Source organism: Denticeps clupeoides, chromosome 4, assembly GCF_900700375.1.
Source record: "Denticeps clupeoides chromosome 4, fDenClu1.1, whole genome shotgun sequence".
In the NCBI taxonomy this organism is placed as follows: domain Eukaryota; kingdom Metazoa; phylum Chordata; class Actinopteri; order Clupeiformes; family Denticipitidae; genus Denticeps; species Denticeps clupeoides.
The window spans coordinates 7,320,717-7,341,215 of record NC_041710.1 but is presented as its reverse complement, the minus strand read 5'-3'; the positions used below and the strand labels follow the sequence as shown (position 1 = coordinate 7,341,215).

Sequence of the window (20,499 nt, the reverse complement as noted above, 5' to 3'; positions counted from 1 at the left end):
TAAATCTAATGCTTCTGTAGCGGGATCACAAAACGAACCAAGACCAGAACCAAAAGAAGTTCATTATGATTAGCTGTTTTCTGTTCTTCTAGTCTGTGATTGGTTGGATTTGTGGCACATTTGTAAAGCTGTGACAAGAGTTGAGTGAGCGTGCAGAATCAAATGAATAATGTGATTAAGTGAAAGGAAATACAGTCTTGTCTCATTTTCTTAAAAAAAAATAGAGAGGACATTTCAGTGTAGCTTTTATTTTGCCAACCACATTTAGTCCCGTTTTTATTTGTCAGCAATATTTCGTTATATATTTAGTTATAGTTATAGTCATATGACCAGCAACTTTGTCTCATCACGTTTTCGTAACATCATAAGATTCAATGAAAAAAATTTTTTTTTTCAAGGATGAATTTTCTGTTCCTGTTTCTGCCCACACAGGTCCCAATTCTTACTTTTTAAAATAAACAACAAAAGTTATATTCATATATTCATATTTCATCTATATTCATTTGGCAAAACTAATATGCAATTTAAAACAACCAATGGACACTAGTTCCGATAGTGAAGAAAAGGGGATATTTTCTTGTGCACATTTCAAATCAAAATGGTATTTTTTCCTAATGGCATTGGCCATAACTGTGAAAAAATTGTACAACTCTATAGTGAAAGAAATATGGTGACATTGCGTAGGTTCATTGCAACACAGCCACGGTGGATACATGTCACAATCAAATGCAAAGATGTTGTATTATATTTATTGACTTACTTATTCAGGCAGGGCAAGTGTTAATTAATTCAGAGAAAAACAAACTCCACATTAAGAGATCGATCATAGTGTGGTTCCCTCCAACCACCTGCACCGCAGAGCCGTTGCAGTTCGTACTGGTACACAGCAGAGGGACAGAGAGCCCAAGGAGAACCTTTCCAGGTGTCCTGGGTGGCGATGAGGGATTCTTTCAGTATCTTTCCAGGTTTTAATAAGGCGTTGGAGAGTTCTTAACCTAGTTGTAGTCATTCCTTTTTCCTTGTAGTCATATCCTTAGTTTTATTTGATTGATACAGGATGAAAAAAATGTGACACTTCTGAAAGAAATTGGGTCTTTACGTAATCAGTTATGATTTCCAATTGAAACATATTAGTCACTGCAGTAACGAACCAAAGACTCTTGCATTCTTGCTCATTTAATTTCAGGAGGTAATTTTTTCGTGTGTGTGAGGGCAGCGATTCATGAGGTGGAGAGTTAACGCGTGACGATGGCATGAGAGTTACACGGTGACACTGGATGGACAGTCGGAGGTCTGGAAGCTAATCTGGATCGAGCTTTCCACTCATCATAGAAAGAATGTTGTTCAGTGACTGAATCCATGTGGAGAGGTTGTGAAGTGAAGTGATACACAGCACAATGCACACAGTGAAATTTGTCCTCTGCATTTAACCCTGACAAAAAAAATCAAACAAAAATGATCAATGGAAATCAAATTTATTTGTGTGGAGTCACACTCCAAATTAAAATGGGAAAAACAAACTACAGGTTGATCCAACCAATTAAAGACTAATGTCCTCAAAACAGGCTCAGTATGTGCGGCCTCCATGTGCATGTTTGACCTCCCGTCAATGCACGGGCATGCTCCTGATGAGATGGAGGATGGTCTCCTGAGGGATCTCCTCCCTGGCCTTGATTAAAGCATCCGCCAGCTACTGGACAGTCTTTGGTCCAATGTGGGGTTGGTGGAAGGAGCGAGACATGATGTCTTGGGTGTATAGGGTGGTAGTAGCCTAGTGGGTAACACACTCGGCTATGAACCAAAAGACCCAGGTTCAAATCCCGCTTACTACCATTGTGTCCCTGAGCACGACACTTAACCCTAAACTGCTCCAGGGGGACTGTCCCTGTAACTACTGATTGTAAGTCGCTCTGGATAAGGGCGCTTGATAAATGCTGCATTGTCTTGCTTTAGTAGGAACCCATGGCCAATTGCCCAGTTTGAACATGTTATCTATGCTCTGTTGTACTTCCCAACTTTTTGTGAATTCGGGTTGTGTTGTATTATCCAGTGTTGATCTAGATAGGGTGGCCTCAGCTTTGAAAATTATATAATCAAAAGAGAGAATGTGTCCTTTGTCTGAAGTAACACCAGACCAGACCACAAAGTTACTCTTCAGGCTAGGTTCATTTGCGGATTGGGCTGATGCTTTCGGTAAATTTTGGGACACTAGGCAAATTGTCTGTGGGTGTGAGTGGGCTGCACCTAGTGACAACACAAAATCTATTACTGTATGTGGGCTTGTAATTACCAGCGATGTTGACGAATGTCAGGAAGCCAGACCAAGGTCACCTGCTTTCAGGCTGGGCTTCAGGTTTCATTCATCAGACTGATTTAGAGGTGGCTCTGCAGCAAGTGATAAATTACTGTTCGCTTGGCCAAAGTCCCAGGTGGTGGGAATGGTAGAAGAGTAGAGACAATATCTCTCCCTGCCGCAATTTCCCAGTACAAAGCCTGGGGCGGGGGGTTGGGGGGGTGGAAAGGAGACGGAAGCCATTTACATGGGAGAGCATCGCTCAAATGAGCTAAATGTGCATTAAGTGCTTCCATTCATCGGTGAGGTGAGGAGATGAGTGATGGAAGCTGACTCTGCAAAACCTTTCAAATAAGACTATTTATAATTCAGTGCAGCCAAAGTCCTACATACCAGTTCTCACATATCCCAATAGGGAGTCTTTTTTCCCCTCCGTTTCCCGTAAAAAAAGAAGCACCACGACTGCGTACAAACAGGAAACATCTACTGAATGTGGAAAGGCATGTTCAACAGAGGGACTAACTGAATTAAAAAAAAAAAAAAAAACACCGTTTTACACGAATTGTACATTGCAGCCATGTTCCTTTATGTTAAAGAACTGAGGCTGGCAAACCCATAATGTTCTGGTGCCATGAACGCATTTCTGCTTGTCCCTACAGTGAGCCGGTTTCAGGCTGCTGGACACACGTCACTGGTGAGCATGAGCTCTGCATGCGACGTCTGCTGCATCTTCAGTCCGTGAAACATAACGAACACGCCCGTTGTTGAGGTTACTGTCTGTGTGGGAAGAACACAGATTTTCTCTACCCAATTTGGGCTTGATTTAGAGAGAGAAGAAGAAGAAAAACTTCTCCTGTGCCTCCGACCTCCACTACGCTATATCAGCAGACGATTGCTGGCTCCTGTAGGAACGGAGGTCAGTTGACTCTGACGTAACCTAATGACCTCGCTCAGCACCAGTCTCGGTTCCCCTATTCATTATGACCATGACTGGCAACTGGATCAGCGCTGTGATTTTTCATATTGGCATGTAAGATGAATGAAAATTCGACTTTATTGTATTTCTGTTTTCGTTTAGCGACGTCTTTTTAGCAAATGTCTCTTGTTCTCTCTGATAACTATAAACACACACTACCAACAATAATAAAATTTGGAGTTCATTTGTAACCTTTTCACGAATGGGTTTTTAAAGACTTTCAGACTAAAGCTACAGTTTGGGGCAGTGGTGGCCTAGCGGTTAAGGAAGCGGCCCCGTATTGTAAAGAAGGTTGAATCCTGAGCTTCCAAGGTGCCACTGAGCAAAGCACCGTCCCCACACACTGCTGCCCGGGCGCCTGTCATGGCTGCCCGCCGCTCACCAAGGGTGATGGGTTAAAAGCAGAGGACGCATTTCGTTGTGTTTCACAATCACTTCAATTCACTTTCTTTTGGCCTTGAAACCTCTCGCCACACTTCCTGTTCTTTCTTTGCCTGTAATGAACTGAAAAGACTAGTCTCACACACACACTTACTCCAACCCCCCTTTAATGTCTACCGCAGCTGTCAGTCTTGTCTCTCTGCACTGGTAAGTGTGTGAAGAATGCTCACGCACACAGAAAAGGAGGTATTTGTACTTTTATCTCATGAACACCACAGACAGACCATGTCCTGCTGGCCCCATACCAGCATCAGTGGCATCATGGCTGCTCCAACACAAAACATACATTTTAAGGCAACATGTACAGTTTCTACACAGAGTTCCATAACATATAAAGCCTGGCTGTAAATAAATCAGCTATGCAAGTTAAAGTAAGACAACTCTGTCTTCCTTCCTCCCACGAGAAGACTGGATATGACACAGTGATGAGGTTCCAGGGTTGGAGCCACTCTCGTAATAATCCGCCGTTCTGGGATTCGTAGCTACTTACACCATCCCAGCACGACGGAAATGGGAACAAAGTGAACTGATTGTGTCAGAGGCGCTCCAGTCCTCCTCCATCCGATGGCCGCCACTAGCGTCCGGCCACGCCTGGCGGCTGAAGATGGGGGATCGCTCGCACCCACACGCGCCTCGTTTCAAACACAGATGGAAAGTGGAGCCGCCGCAGTGCTCAGACACGCAGCGGCCGCGTTTCCTCCGTGGATTTCACCTCAACAACGCTCCTGCCGCTTTCTCTTCACTCTCAATCCAGAGGGAGGGATGTAACGGAGGCCCCCTCTTTTTAACTTCCAGTTGTTATCGCGGCATGCTCCGGAGAGGCCGAGTGCTGAGATGCTCCAGTTGGAATCAGAGCTTGACTGCCACAACACAGGCACCCGCTCGGCCCAAACACAGCGGCGCTACCTTGAGAAAACAAACGAGTGATACACAAAAATGTTGTGAGAACAGACAGACAAAAAAAAAAAAAAAAAAAAAAAGACTAATCGAAAGGATTCGGCATCATTTGATTAGAATTCCGTTACGGATTTCCCTGTGGGACAACTGCACACGTTTTCAGTAAGAAAATGCTGTGATGTTAAGGTTTTATACGAAGGACCTGAGAGCGAAGCAGGAGGCGGCGAGTAAATCTTTATTCATGATTCATACATGGCGGCCCGTGTGCCTCCCCCTAAGGCTGCCGGCAGCCCTGTGCTAATCCATACGTCTCATAAAAGCAGAACACCCTCAAAACAGTGGTAGTAGCCTAGTGAACCAGAAGACCCAGGTTCAAACCCCACTTACTACCATTGTGTCCCTGAGCAAGACACTTAACCCTGAGTGTCTCCAGGGGGACTGTCCCTGTAACTGCTGATTGTAAGTCGCTCTGGATAAGGGCGTCTGGTAAATGCTGTAAATGTAAATGACCACAACAAACATGCAGCACTAACATAACATTGTCAGGATAACTAAGCTGTAGCTGGTAGGATTTCTTTCCCCAGTCTCGTGAATGATCTCAGTATATGGAGTACGGTGGAGCAGTCTAAAACTGTCTTGCTCAGGTAACATTGATAGTGCAGTATTTTTTTTTTATCTTCATAAATAGGAAAACCATATACATCTATAAAACTATATACAGAATATACACCCTAAGTTTGGAGTTAACAGCGATATACAATGTTGACGGGTCTCTGTCTCCATATTTCCTTGGTTACCTGCATCCACTCATTGGTCTGGGGGTCGTACGCCTCCACGGTGTTGAGATACACTTGTCCATCGTACCCTCCCACAGCGTATAGGCGGTCACCTAGGAGACACACCCCCACAGCATCCCTGCTGATGCTCATGGGTGCAACAGCTGTCCAGGCGTCCGTCTTCGGGTCGTATCTGATGACATTTAAAAAAAATCATCATTTTCCCATTCTGGTCCAGAAATATCAAGACATCACACTTACATTTCCATGCACATGGCCCCTCACCTCTCCACACAGTCTGAAAGCCGTGATGTGAGACTGGATGCAGGAGCATCATGACCACCGATGGCATAAAGAAAGCCATTCCATGTGGCCACGCCCACCCCACCACGACGCTTTGCCATTGGTGCGCAGCCACTCCACTTGTTTGTATGAGGGTCAAAACATTCCACTGACTTCAGACATGAGCTGCCGTCCCGTCCACCCACTGCATAGAGTCTAGAGAAATGCACACACACACACACACACACACACACGGTTTACCAAATTCTTCTTTTCCCGAAGGAGTGACTGTACAAGAGATGTTTTATAAACTTTCAGCGAAGTACTGAGGTCGAAAGGTGGCTGTACTCTCACATACACATGTGTACGAGGGACTAGGATAATAATTATTAAGATAATTAGATTTACATAATGACAATTATCTCACTCACACAGCCACACCTTTGGCCAATTTAGGGTTGCCAATCCACCTATTGCAGAAATGGTGGTGGGAGGAACTGGATAACCAGGAGGAAACGCAAGGTCCGAGCCGGGATTCAAACTCACAACCTAGCAGGTGTGAGGCCATGTCGCTTCTCACCATGCCACCTCGGCAAATAAAATTGCTTAAACGGATCAAAAATACACAGCAAGGGACAGAATAAAGCCAAACCCAATCTTTTTGGGAGGTACTGCACTCACTTGCCGTTGAGAACAGCAACTCCCACTGTGCTCCGCGGTGTCGACATGGAGGCAACAAAACTCCACTGCCGTGCCTGGGGGTCCCAGCGCTCCACTGTACTCAGGTAGCTCCAGCCATCATGACCCCCCACGGCATACATTGGACCCTCCAGCACTGCCACGCCTGCATGCACACACACACACACACATACATACAATGTCACTGTGTTGCATGGCTCTGTCCTCCTGTGTTCTAACTTCTCTTTGTTTTTGTGAAGCTACTGATTGAAAGTCACTCTGGATAAGTGTTTCTGGATAAGTGTAAATGCCATGTAGTTCTTAGCTTCTGTCTAACCAGTAACTCCCAACTGAAAGTGAAAGAAGTGATTGTCATTGTGATACACTGCAGCACAGCACACGGTGACACAACAAAATGTGTCCTCTGCTTTTAACCCATCACCCTTGGTGAGCAGTGGGCAGCCATGACAGGTGCCCGGGGAGCGGTGTGTGGGGACGGTGCTTTGCTCAGTGGCACCTCAGTGGTAACTTGGCAGATCGGAATTCAAACAGTCAACCTTCTGATTACGGGGCCACCACTGCCCCAAACTATAGCTTTAGTCTGTGTCAGTTCTCCCACGTGATTTGTCCTTAAAAACCCATTCGTCTGAGGTTTTGGTCTCAGAATGAATGTTTGTTATTGGAGTAGGACACAGCGATAAAAGGAATACAGTACCCAGGCCGTGTCTGTGCGTGGACATTGGAGGCATGACACTCCAGCTTTTGCTGCGGGGATTGTAGCACTCCACCGTGTTGAGGGTCTTCAGGCCGTCCCGTCCCCCCACCACATACAGCCTGTCCTCGAGCACAGCCACGCCGAACTGCAACCTGCGGCCGCTCATCACCGCCACCTGCCTCCACGAGTCCTTCCTCAGGCAGTACTGCTCTATGGAGGTGGCACCTGGGACACGAGAGTAAGAGCAGAAAAACCACACGCAGCCCACTCAACATCCTTTGTACCATGGGAAAACAGTGCTGTGGCAGTTTGCAGTCTCACACAAAAATGAATTCAGTTATTATCGTGGACGGAATATGGCATCTCAAAAAGATTGATGTGTTTCATTACATTCACAGCAAAATCTTGAATAACCCAGAATGATCCATTTTCACAGACATCCAACAAATTAGTCAGAAATAAATTGAAGTCTACCCTTTGTGGCATCCATGCCCCCCACAGCAAACAGCGCGCCCACGGTTGCTTTGCGAGGGCGGGTGCGTGGGCTCTGGAGCAGAGGACGCCGCTCCGGTAACAGGTGGTACTTCATCGCCTCCATCACCAGCCGCTGACACTCCACACTGTCTCTCAGCAGAGGGTTTGACTCCAAATCTGCTAGAAACTACAAAGACACACAAAACATCTACATCAGCCACAATTGCACACGGTTGAACACGCAGAGCGAGACAAGAAGAAGTCGTACTTCACTGTAATCAGAGAAAACACACACACACACACACACACACACACACAAACATAGTTGAGGAAATAATTGGTGCCACAGCCTTGAACAACCGATAAGCATGGACTAAGCATGGGGGACAATTGGCTCAAAAATAACCACGGATGAATGGAAACAAGACCATCTGACGACACATGACCCCACAGCCCACCTGCAGATCATACCTTCTCACTACATTTTCACTACATGGTAAAATGATTCATTTTTAGGGGACATCCCCATTAGAACGACAGAGACTTGAATCTGTCGTTTGTTTCCAAACAACAGAAATCTTGAAATGAAAGTGAAGTGATTGTCATTGTGAAACACGGCAGCACAGCGCACGGTGACACAATAAAATATATCACCTGCTTTTAACCATCACCCTTGTGGCACCTCAGTGGCGCCTTGGCGGATCCTTAACCGCTTCCTTAACCGCTAGGCCACTACAGCCCCTGCACCAATTAACCCATCACCTTGGTGAGTGGGCAGGCCCAGGGAGCAGTGTGTGGGGACGGTGCTTTCCGATTACGGGTCCACTTCCTTACCCACTAGGCCACCGTTGCCTCAAAATGACAATGATACAACCTGGTGCAACTTTCACACAGACCTATCAGTATGTGCTGACACGAATAAGCATATATACAGTGTTGTGTAAAAATCATTATGATGTTGGTTTCATTTCATGCCTTATGATGTTGATTAATTATGTAGATTAATCCTCTTATGATTTTGATTCATCCTGTATTGTTCTCATCATCAACGTTTGCCTCAGCAAAAATATGTACTTTCTATCATGCGCAGAGTGTTTTGTGATGGGGTGGTTGTAGCCTAGTGGGTAACACACTCGCCTATGAACCAGAAGACTCAGGTTCAAATCCCACTTAGTACCATTGTGTCCCTGAGCAAGACACTTAACCCTGAGTCTCCAGGGGGGACTGTCCCTGTAACTACTGATTGTAAGTCGCTCTGGATAAGGCCGTCTGATAAATGCTGTAAATGTAAAATGTAAATGACTCCGCATTAGGAGATACGACGGCATGAAAAGATCACATTCCGTTCCCTTGTCTGATCAGGAGAGATAACAGGACACTATAAGATAAAAGTGGAGACATGAGTCTCTTTTGTTGGTTTGCTGGAAGGGCTTGGAGTACTTTTGTTGGTTTGCTGGAAGGGCTTGGGAAAGCATTCGTGTGTACTAAAATTTTTTCTGTATTGTTACTTTTTCGTTTATCCATAAAGGGACATACCAATCAACAGGAATTACTCTCAATGTCAAGTTATGACATATGTTGTACAAATATATTCATATAAGATTATTCACTTACATGGGAGTGCCACAGGACCCTATTTTCACTAGTCATTGAGCGTAGTGCTTCTTCCCTAGTGTAAGTTCAAAGGCATCCCGTATAAATGAATAAGTAAAAACAAGAAAGAAAATCACTTGCTAGTTATCTGTATCTTTAAGAAGAGAATCTAAGGAAAATTCTTTAAATTACAGTTTATGGAGGTGATTGGTACCACCATCCAAAAATGCGCCAAATGATGACTCCTGTCCAGCACAAAAGTACATACAATCTACATTACACTAAAATTCCCAGAGGAACCTTCCTGAGGGATTGTTCTATTTTAACCTTAAGCAGAACTGGAAAATGCCCCACTGCAAAAATGGGTCAGGAGTGTTTTGAGGAACATAACAGTGAGTGTGAGGTGTTGACCCGGCCTGCAAATTCTCCAGATCTCAATCTAGCGTCTGTGAACTGGGATGGAAAACCAAGTCTGATCCATGGAGGTGCTCGCAATGGCTCAGTGCCACATGGGACAAATCACCTTTAGAAATCTGGTGAAGTCAGAAGTTTTGGAAGCATGAAGGGGACGAGTTTCTGTCATTAGATCAGCATCGCTGAAACATTTTCCTGTGGCATGCAGTCAAATCCAGCCCAAAAACGACACGTCTGAGACCCCATTAGCACGGTCCCGGATTAATACGCCTTCTCCCTCCTTTATTCCTCTCATCTGTCGCTCTGCAGAAGGCCGCTGAGCTGCGCTTAATTAAAGGAAAGCCGCTCAGCGCACTGTGATCAGCCTCTAATGAATTCCAGCGTTAAATCAGGTTATCCCTCACCGTCTCTGGCTGAAGTGACAGAAACTGGGGACAGTGGCACATTATGGACTAAGATCTTATGAAGGTTTCTATTTCTTTTATTTATTCCACTGTGAGTGTGTTCATGATCAGAGTGAGATCGCATCTGAATCGTTCGCCCCGCTCACGTATCAATAAGACATTTGATTCACATCCCTCCATCCATCCATCCATCCATCCATCAATCCAATCTTTCATTCCACCCATCACATTACCACATTTCTTGTGTAGCATCCTACAAATATATACATATATAAATACACTTCCTGTGAGGGCCCATTTGCATTTTTCAGATCAGGGCCCATCACCTTGAGCGCCGTGGCAGGCTGACTGAGTGATGGACGGCTCGGCTCTGCTTTATATGTAAATAATACACAACGATGGAATAGAAAATGATATTGAAAACGCTGAAGTTGCTCATGAGAGGAATGAAAAACTGCCATTCACAGCAGAGGACAGTGAGCAGTGCATTTACATTTAGATAGAAGCCAAGACAACCCAGCCGTGCCTCTCGTCAACAGAGCTGTGAATTGAGCTGCTTCCTGTGAGATGCCCTTCTTCAGTCACCGAAGGACAGCGGGACTGAAACGTACTCTTGCAAACGTCTCATCTCTCTCACACTGCATAGATAGTGACAAAGATAAGCAGTTGTTCTAAAACACCGGATGAATGTGTGAAGAACTTGCAGAACTTGATATAGGAATATGAGTAATAAATGGACAAAATGTGCAAGTGAGGACTGGCTTTGGTCTAGCTAGGATTGATCTTATTTAGTGATTTTAACTTCAACAATCATTTAAATTGCATCTACCCCCCATTTAGCAAACTCAGTAATGTGTGTGTGGCTTTTTCCTCTTTCAGCACTATGGCTGATGGACTCCAGGTCTGGTAAGCGTCTGTGACGATAAGGAAATCCTCTTTAGGCCTCCAGTGGAGGGTGAAAGAGAAAAGAGGATAAGAGTAAATGTCCTCTGGTGGGGGAGAGTAAGGCAGCGAGTGAAAAAGCGCGACAAAAAAAAAAAAAAAAATCTCTTGTTTTAATTTACAGTGGGCACCAAAAAACAATTCACCAATCCTGAAACGTGGTCATATGAGTGTGTATATGTTTAGATACTCTTTATGCATAATATATGTACATTTTATATATATATTTTTTGTTGTTATCTTTTCTGTCAATCCTGGAGACAAAATGTTGTGGTATTTTATATCTGTAAACTATATAATAAAACTGATTTTAAAACAACTAATTTTTTCACCTTTAGATGATGACTTTATCTTCTGCTTGTGTCATTATTCACAGTAACACACATTTTCAATAGACTTCTGTGTTCCACAATAGATCTCTGCATTGCATGTGTGAGCTGTATCGTCACAGTGAGTAACTCTACTTCTCTAAATTACTGGCAGTCATCCCCCCCGCCCCACACACACACACATACACACAGTCCATCACATTTCCAACTGATGTTTCTCCTTTTAAGGAAGCTGGTCATCTGGGTTACTGATGACTAAACAGCGTCTGTCTAGACCCATGTGAGTGACACATATTCTGACCCATTTGACAAACACGGCCTTGACAGGACGGCTGCTGGTCCAGCACTGAGTCACAAAGCCAGAAACAAAGCACTCACAAACATGGTTCATTACACACAATATGTCAGTAAACATTTACATGGTCCATTTTAGTCCTCCAGTTAACAAAATGCATTAAAAATGTCATCTAAATATTTTACTTTTAATATCTGCGCTCACTGATCGGGCACTTGTACTGATCAGCTCATTAGACATTAGTGTGCAAATCACAGGTTTCAGGTAGGTATCGCATGCGTGACACAAATTAGCATTAAGCAATTAGCAACAATTACTGCCAAAGACAGTGCTGTTTTATTCCTATTGGAAGTCACAGATTTTTAATGAAGTGAAGTGAGGTGAAGTGATTGTCACATGTGATACACAGCAGCACAGCACACGGTGCACACAGTGAAATTTGTCCTCTGCATTTATCCCATCACCCTGAGTAATGCCAGCAGTACATCCATTTGAGGGCAGTTCAGTGTACTGAGGGGAGGCAGCGATGGTGGTCTTTTTTTAAGAAAGTGAAAGTGGAGTGAATGCCATTGTGAAACACTGCAGCACAGCACATGGTGACACAATGATATGTGTCCTCTGCTTTTAACCAGGGGAGCAGTGTGTGGGGACAGTGCTTCCAGAGCGACTTACAATCAGTATTTACAGGGACGGTCCCCCCTGGAGACACCCAGGGTTAAGTGTCTTGCTCAGGGACGCAATGGTAGTAAGTGGGGTTTGAACCTGTGACTTGTGTTAGGATTCTGCCACCATCCATTACACAAAAACATATAAAGGTTAAAAGGTTTCTGCCATTTCTTCTTCAGTGGTACTTTTCAAAACAATGAGCGTAAATGAGACGTGGGGTGGATTGGATGGAAGGATGAATGAGTGGAACAAGGGACAGATGACTAACTGACCTGTGGCCGCAGCAGCGGCAGGCGTATGAGTGCCAGCATGGCGGGGAGGCAGGGCTGTCGCGCAGTGCAGTCGTGTCGGACCCAGCTGAGCAGAGCCGACACAACCACCTCCTCCTCGGGAATGTTCATGTCATCCGCAGCCAGCAGCTTCTCAATCTCTGCAGGAGGGAGCATAAGAAACTCCTGGTTCCGCATCACGTCCAGGAAGTGCTCCTGCAGACGGAGGGAGGGGGCAACTCACAGTCACAGCTAACAACCTGAGGGACGGTCACTGATGTCACACTTGCCAGCACTTACTGCTGATATTTACACAGTTGTCTTATTCTAAATTGCTTAAGTATATATCTATTGAGATTAATAAAATTATGTTATATTAAAATGAAATAATTCAGAAACAGAATACATTACATGGAACCAGAATTAATTTTTGTCCCAGAACAGGACAGTGCAGCATAAAAGTTGGCTGAATCTACACAGTCAGTCAGGGGGTAGGTGGCCTAGAGGGAAAGGAAGCCGTCCACACTATGGTTGAAGGGATTAACTGGTTTGATGATTAACCGCGGTGTGAAACATTGTGTAATCCACCAAAAAAAATCCGACAGAACCAAAGACACTGAATAGCGTGACCGGCACGGACAAAATGAAAGACCAACAACGGGACTTCCCCGCCTAGGAAGCTCTTGAAGTCTCCTGTGTGGGAATATCTTGGATAACCAAAAGAATGCGACACTTGGCGGCCTTGTGCATGCAACGCAATACAAGTTGAAATTTGTTGAATTTTGACCACTGTACGCTGTGACGTATTGTCGCGCAACTAATAGAATCTGTGCCCCAGATCTACAAGCATAACATTATCGTCTTCCGGGGAGTTTTGATAAACCACAGATACTTTTGTGTGCAGCGCATCCCGTGTTGGCAAAATTCACTAATTAATGGGTGCTTTTTCCAAAACAGTGGCGTAAAATACGCATTTTTACAATGAGAGGTTGTAAAAAATTGTGTAGAGAGGGTTCAGCAGTGGAGGCAATATTATCAAGGCTGTGCTCAGAAAATGTGAACATGCTTTTTGCATTTCAGCTGAAGCTCTAATGTAGTCAGGTGTAATATTAGTTTTTTTTATTGTCACTGCATTTAAGGTATGAATTTTTGGCAGCAACAAATGAGCTGCACTACCATAGATGTGTACAGCGATTACTTATATTTTATTTACACATTTTATTTTTCTAACTGTCTGAAAGGCTGCAATAAATAGTCCCTTAAGTTTAAAACCTTTATATAATGTGTTTGTGTGGTTTATATTTGTTAATACAGTTGTTAAATCAATTCCTGTAAAATAATCAAGATAATAATGAAATCGTTATTATTTCTCTGACAATAATCGTACCACCAAATTTTCTAATCGTTGCAACCCTGGTCGCCACACACTGCTCCCCGGGCGCCTTCCGTGTCTGCCCACTGCTCATTAAGGGGTGACTGGTTAAATGTGCACCGTGTGCTGTGCTGTGTGACACTGACAAATATGATGATTTTTTTCTCTAGGCCCTTTGCTCTCACCATGGTGTAGTTGTGGGCCACTTTGTGCAGATCCTGGCAGCCCTGGGCATCTGCGAATGAGCGGATGCCCAGGCAGTTGGACGGGTGGAGCTGCTTCATGAGGAACGAGCAGCAGGCCTGAACCACCGCCGTGAGCTGCAGTAGACACGATGCAGACAGCAGACTCTCAATGGTGTCCTCCCTCAGCTCCAACCGACCTGAGAGAAGACGGGGAAGATGAGGGGAATGAGAGAAGCAGCTCTACAGATTCAAAGACTACTGCTTCTCCATCTCAAGCAGGAATGAGTTCAACCTGAACTCAGAAGGCTAGTTCCAAGTTACAGGAGCAGAAAACGAAGGAAAGCTGGGCAAGTATGAGTGAAGGGAATTCATTGTATGTCTTTATAAAACTGAAAACGATCACGTCTACAATGAACCATCATGGCTCATTGGACAATGGTATTTATAGAGTATAAATAATTTGCATACATTTCATTTGTTAATTTAGATTTTTCTTATTATTTTATGTCTTATTTGCGTAAAATGCAGGTTAATCAGGATAAAGTATCAGGATTTCTTCCATTTGTACTTCATCTGAACAAGCAGAGTAAGTCACCCATTTAACTTCTGTCTTTTTTGTTCCCACACAATTCCTAATCTAAGGAATAATTTATATTTAGTTACTTAAATGAAATTTGGGTTCAATAGCCGCACAACATGGTTGTTACTGGTTACTGATTGTATAACAACACTGCTACGTTATTCATGATATACCTGTATAAGCATATTGGACCAAGACCCATAATGCATCTGGGTCTACGCCCTCCATCTTCACTTCCTCCTGCTTCGCCTCTCGCACATCACTGGTGAACATGGCGGCAAAATAATCAGACACAGCAGAGAGAACCAACCTGAGACAGACAGAGAAAGGCCCACAGTCAATATCCCTGCAACCGAATGGCATATGCTGTAGTACAGACAAATATCGTAGTTCTTAATAACTACATCACTGCTTTATCAAGCAAAAAAAAATTCATTAAAACAATTTAGCCTATAAGCACAGGCACACACACAACCCAAATACTAACCCTAACACAAACCACCCAATGCTGAAGGCAGCTACATGTATGTCTAAATATGCTAACCGAATGCTATTTTTCCTAATAACGAGTGTGTTTTTACGGGTGTTTGTGTGTGTGTGTGTGTGTGTGTGTGTGTGTGTGTGTGTGTGTGTGTGTGCCTTACCGGTGTGCTGGTATCCTCCGATCCCCAGCAAGCAGCACAACATCACAGAGCTGCCGTGTTCTCAGGTAGTTCTCCATGCGTCTGAAAGTATTTTCTGCGTGGCTCAGCACCTGGAAAAGCTCCTCGGGGACACAGGGTTCCATGGATGCACATGAGGACAAAGTTTGGCTGCTGTTTGAGGTTCTAGACAGAATGGAGACACAAATAAACACGTTTTACAGGATTACACTCATACACAAAGATAATGTCCACTTTATTACACAAGATTTGACCTCCAGGAAAAGAACTTCAAAAGTGTGTCACATTATGGCACTTTATGGGGCAGTGGTGGCCTAGCAGTTAAGGATGCGGCCCCATAATGAGAAGGTTGCCGGTTCGAATCCAGAGCCACCAAAGGTGCCACTGAGCAAAGCACCATCCCCACACACTGCTCCCCGGGCGCCTGTCATAGGCTGCACACTGCTCACCAAGGGTGATGGTTAAATACAGAGGACACATTTCGTTGTGTGCACCGTGTGCTGTGTTTCACAATGACAATCACTTCACTCTACTCTCCATTACCATGGTTTAAAAGGTTAGGGCGTGATTTAGGGAAAAGGCTGTAAGGGTAAAGCTTCTTTTATGACTTTTTATTACTTGTCCCTGAAAAGCTGATGACCCCGACCATGTGCTGTTTTTTGGTAGGTAGATACATGATCCTGCCGTCTGCAGTTAGCTGAGCAGCTCTGACACGCCAACACGAGGATCCCCTGGTTGTAGTTATTTTAGCACACTTTAGAAACAGACCATTACTTTTTCTGAACACGCCAGACGGCCTCTCGTGTCATTTCAGCGCCAGGGACCAAAATGTTCGAAAGCAACGCTGAGGAAAGGGAGGGTGCTCCCACGTAACGGTCACATTGCTGTCTCTTTAAAGCAATACTGTCATGTCTTGGCTGAGCAAATGTAACATTATTGGTTTCGAATGCATTTGGGAATTACAGGGATGGAATTATGACCTTAAGATTTGCCTGTGAAGGACACAACCATTCGGAAGAAAATTCCGATGGTCTGATGAGACCAAAGTGAACACCAGCACAGCTGAGGCAGAATGACACAAACCCCAGGGTGGCGGATTCATATATGGACACCGTTTCATTATGTGCACCGTGTGCTGTGCAGGAAAGGACAACAATTTAAATACATCAATATATTGACAAAATTACAAGTGATGTATTGATGTATAGACTGTTTTGGACACCCCTAATTACGTAGCACCAGACTGGTGTGGCACCCTCCTATCTCAGGGCTGCACCGCCCTCCCTCCCTCCGATCCTCCAAATCCCGCCATCGCTCAAGATACATGGAAGAGGTGCATCCAGACTCTTCTCTGTTTTGGCACTTAGGTGGTCAAACAAGGACCAACAATCCCCTTCTTTCAGAGATTCTTGGTTCCTCCTGGCTAATTTAATAAATGGGTTGTTGTTTACGGAAAGAAGGATGAAACATTCATATTTACATGCCATACAGAGTCATTCAGTTGATCCCTCTAAAAGAAAGCACTTAAAACCCACAAAAGAGACAAGCGTGGCTCAGGCCATCTTCTCCATCTTCCACAGCCTTTCACCGGTTCTGTGTCTCCCACCCACACCGGCCTCTGGTCCGGACTCTCCACAGTCGTAACCGCGGAATCACTCAGGCCTCCAAACAGGGCCAACAGCAGGGGCTCACGCAGCAAGATCCTTTCATGTAAGAACCTAACTCCGGTCCGAACGCGATAATGCTGCCCTCCAAAGCAGAGGCTCACGAGGCGACCTCAACGTTCTTCTTGGGATTCTGCCCCACCTCCACAGAGGACACGAATCCCTGGACAAGCACTCCCCAAAGAGACAGGGAGCGAGACATACACAAACACACTCACACAAAGCACAAAGTAGAAAAAAAAACGATGCAGTTATGTACAGTACAGGCCAAAAGTTTGGACACCTTCTCATTCAATGTGTTTTCTTTATTTTCATGACCATTTACATTGGTAGATTCTCACTGAAGGCATCAAAACTATGAATGAACACGTGTGGAGTTATGTACTTAACAAAAAACATGTTTTATATTCTAGTTTCTTTGCTCTGATTACTGCTTTGAACACTCTTGGCATTCTCTCGATGAGCTTCAAGAGGTCGTCACCTGAAATGGTTTTCCAACAGTCTTGAAGGAGTTCCCAGAGGTGTTTAGCACTTGTTGGCCCCTTTGCCTTCACTCTGCGGTCCAGCTCACCCCAAACCATCTGGATTTGGTTCAGGTCCGGTGACTGTGTAGGTCAGGTCTCCACTTTTTGTTAAGTACATAACTCCACATGTGTTCATTCATAGTTTTGGTGCCTTCAGTGAGAATCTACCAACGTAAATGGTCATGAAAATAAAGAAAACTCATTGAATGAGAAGGCGTGTCCAAACGTTTGGCCTGTACTGTATGCATCCTTATAGTGATGGATTAACAGCTCGCTTCTTCTCTTCCAGCTATCCAGGTAAACCAAAAATAAGCAGTGGACACTTTTAATCAATATTGGGTCTGAATCAATGCCCAATTCCCAAGCTACATACATTCCTGCACCCCGAGGTGAAGAGAAGGGTCCCCCGTGGACCATCTCACCTCTTTTCACACAGGGACGCGCCATGCTGGTGCCATACCAACAATGTCATATTCATCTTCCCAAGACGCACTGGAAATCCCATTAATACCGCCCTTAATTCACTTTTTAAAGCCCCTTTAGCCAATGACGCCCGTAACTTTGAACTGGCCTGGATTTCAATTAAACCGGTTTTAATGAACGCGGTGGGCGTGTCTTGACACCTGAGGTTTATGGATATGTTTTTATTGCTGACAAATGTGTAATATTCGGGGTGGAATCGTCGGTGGAATCGCCTCAGAAAATGGCTGTTGTTAAAACCCCCTCTCCGCCTCTTTTATTTTTCTCCTCCGGGTTTGAGGCAGCGGGCGCCGGGCCACGAAAACGAGGTTCGTTTTTTTTTTTTTTTATCGTAAACTTCGACACGACACGACAGGAGTAAAACACGCGAGCTGGAGGCGACGCGGCGACCGGGGACTGGAGAGGCGCGGCGACCGGGCGGCAGGCGCTCTGCTCGGCCGGCGCCACCGGAAGCTGCGGTACCTGCAGGAGCTGCTGTCGGACTCCACGGTGGTGGTGGTGGTGATGGTGGTGGTGATGGTGGCCGTGTTGTTGTTGTTGTTCTCCTCGTCGCCGGCGGCCGCGTCCTCGCCCGTCACGCCGAGAAGCGAGCGGGAGTGCGGCGGAGGCAGCCAGGGCAGCGCCGCGGGGCTCCGGCACTCCTGCTGGCTGAAGGAGCGGGGACAGGAGGGGGCGGCGGAGGCGTTCGGTCCGTCCGGCTGGGTCCCGGAATCCCCAAACTTTCTGTTGCTCCCGGCGCTCATGACCGAGCCGTTGTTGTTGCCGGCGCCGGCGGAGGAGACGGAGCAGCCGCTAACGGAGGGCAGCACGCCGGAGAAGAAGTCTCCCAGCGGCGGGTGACTGGCCGGGGGTGGGGACGTGGAGTGGCCGAACCACCGCCATCGGATTCTGAGGATCTGCTTCACGTCGAACTCCTTTCTGGAGCTCGACATGCCACCCGGAGACGCGAAAAGCGTCCGACGGCCGCGGAGAAGAGGACCGTCCCTGTCTCCCGACCTCACACTGCTGTCCTTCTGTGAGGAGAGGAGAAGAGTCTCTCTCTCTCTCTCTCTCTCTCTCTCTCTCTGCCCCCCCCCTCTCCCTTTCTTTCTCTCTCCCCCTCTCTCTGTCTCCCCCCTCTCTTTCTCTCTCCCTCTCTTTCTCTCTCTCTCTCTTTGCCCCCCTCTCTTTCTCTCTCCCTCTCTTTCTCTCTCTCCCTCCCTCTCTCATACACACACGCAACTACATGCATGCGCGTAGGCTGAACGCTCCATATTACAGATTCACATTTTCCACATTCAGCAAAGCGACAGAAATTCGTTCTGCTCTGCGCTTTGCAAAACCGCGGACGAACTGAAGGTTCGTGGTGGTGAGCGTGTGTGACGTCAGGCAACGAACATGAAGGGACGTGGGCATCCTGGGTTTCGTGCTGCAGCCATTGTTCCGTCTGCAATGCAGCACAATGCGTGGCACTCTGTGTAATTAATATCAGGTACTAAATCATAAAGGACGCATGTCACTCATTCTTACACACAGTGGTGGCCTAGTGGGTAAGGAAGCGATTTGAACCTGGGTCTTCTGGTTCATAGGCGAGTGTGTTACCCACTAGGCTACTGCCACCCATAAACCCATCATAATTCATACATTAACATTTACGCCATTTTTTCAGACGCTCTTGTTCGGAGGGACATACAATCAGTAGTTACAGGGACACAATGGTAGTACGTGGGATTTGAACCTCGGTCTTTTGGTTCATGGACGAGCCTATGGCTGCGAATGTCCAGCCACTGTCTTTTTGATTTGCCAATGGTTATGAACCACAACCAGACACTGTTCCAGACCTCCCCGTAATTTATTGGCCATGCTGGGCCCTGCTAGTCTCATCTTCTTCCCATACCTCCCGAGCCTTGTTTGGCCTTCGACCTCTGTGGAGATTCCCACAAGTGTGCATCCACCCCACACACCTTGTAACTGTGTGTTGGGTGAGCTCAGTGCAGGTTCACATGGAGGTCACCTTGTAACTGTGTGAAAGGTCAGACAGGATGAGCAGTCTTGGTCTTAATGGGTTGGTGTGTGTTTGGTCTTCATTAATTCACAAATGAGCAGGACTGTTTGGGTTTGGAACAGTATATTCAGCGTCTGATCAAAAGGTTGTAGCAAAATAAATGTGCATGCCATCTTTCAGATACAGACTTTTCGTAATTAGACACTGCACTAAAAACAGTAACTCTGACACTCTTTTTTTACGTAGGAGCATCCAAACGGGAGATCCAGTTCCCTCAAGGATCACCCAGGTGCTTTTTGTAAAATGTGCAGCTTCAGCAGCAGTTTGTCCTTGCTGCTCTGCCAATTTTATTATTTTTTTTTGTCCTTTTAGTCCCATGTCCTTCTGTATTGAGCACACTGAGCTAAGCGAGATTTATTATCCTGCATATTTATTACTAACGCAATGGTCAACCAGAACATTAGAATCACACGCATCTCCACTGGACCTCTGAATTTCAAAAGCAGCACATGGAATCTCGGCTTGTTCAGACACAAGGTGGTCTCACCTACTTATCATGACCAGAGCAACATGGAGAAAAGTTATTTATAGTGGTAAATCAAAT

General features: G+C 45.5%; 1 protein-coding gene across 2 annotated transcripts; it reads right to left on the bottom strand.

Moving 5' to 3' along the window:
- Positions 1-2,893: 2,893 nt before the first annotated feature.
- Positions 2,894-18,950, bottom strand: klhl5 (kelch-like family member 5). Of its 2 annotated transcripts, none has more exons than XM_028978254.1 (11): positions 18,374-18,950; positions 15,226-15,408; positions 14,755-14,891; positions 14,002-14,198; positions 12,448-12,660; positions 7,533-7,719; positions 7,059-7,283; positions 6,347-6,509; positions 5,669-5,881; positions 5,405-5,576; positions 2,894-4,612 (listed from the first exon to the last, which is right to left on the bottom strand). In XM_028978254.1, the coding sequence occupies exons 1-11, from the start codon at positions 18,841-18,843 to the stop codon at positions 4,424-4,426; spliced, it is 2,349 nt and encodes a 782-aa protein (XP_028834087.1). In that variant the 5' UTR covers positions 18,844-18,950; the 3' UTR covers positions 2,894-4,423. The 2 variants fall into 2 exon arrangements, with proteins under 2 accessions (XP_028834087.1, XP_028834088.1); XM_028978255.1 differs by having other exon boundaries at positions 4,424-4,616; positions 18,374-18,843.
- Between the last annotated feature and the right edge of the window lie 1,549 nt (positions 18,951-20,499).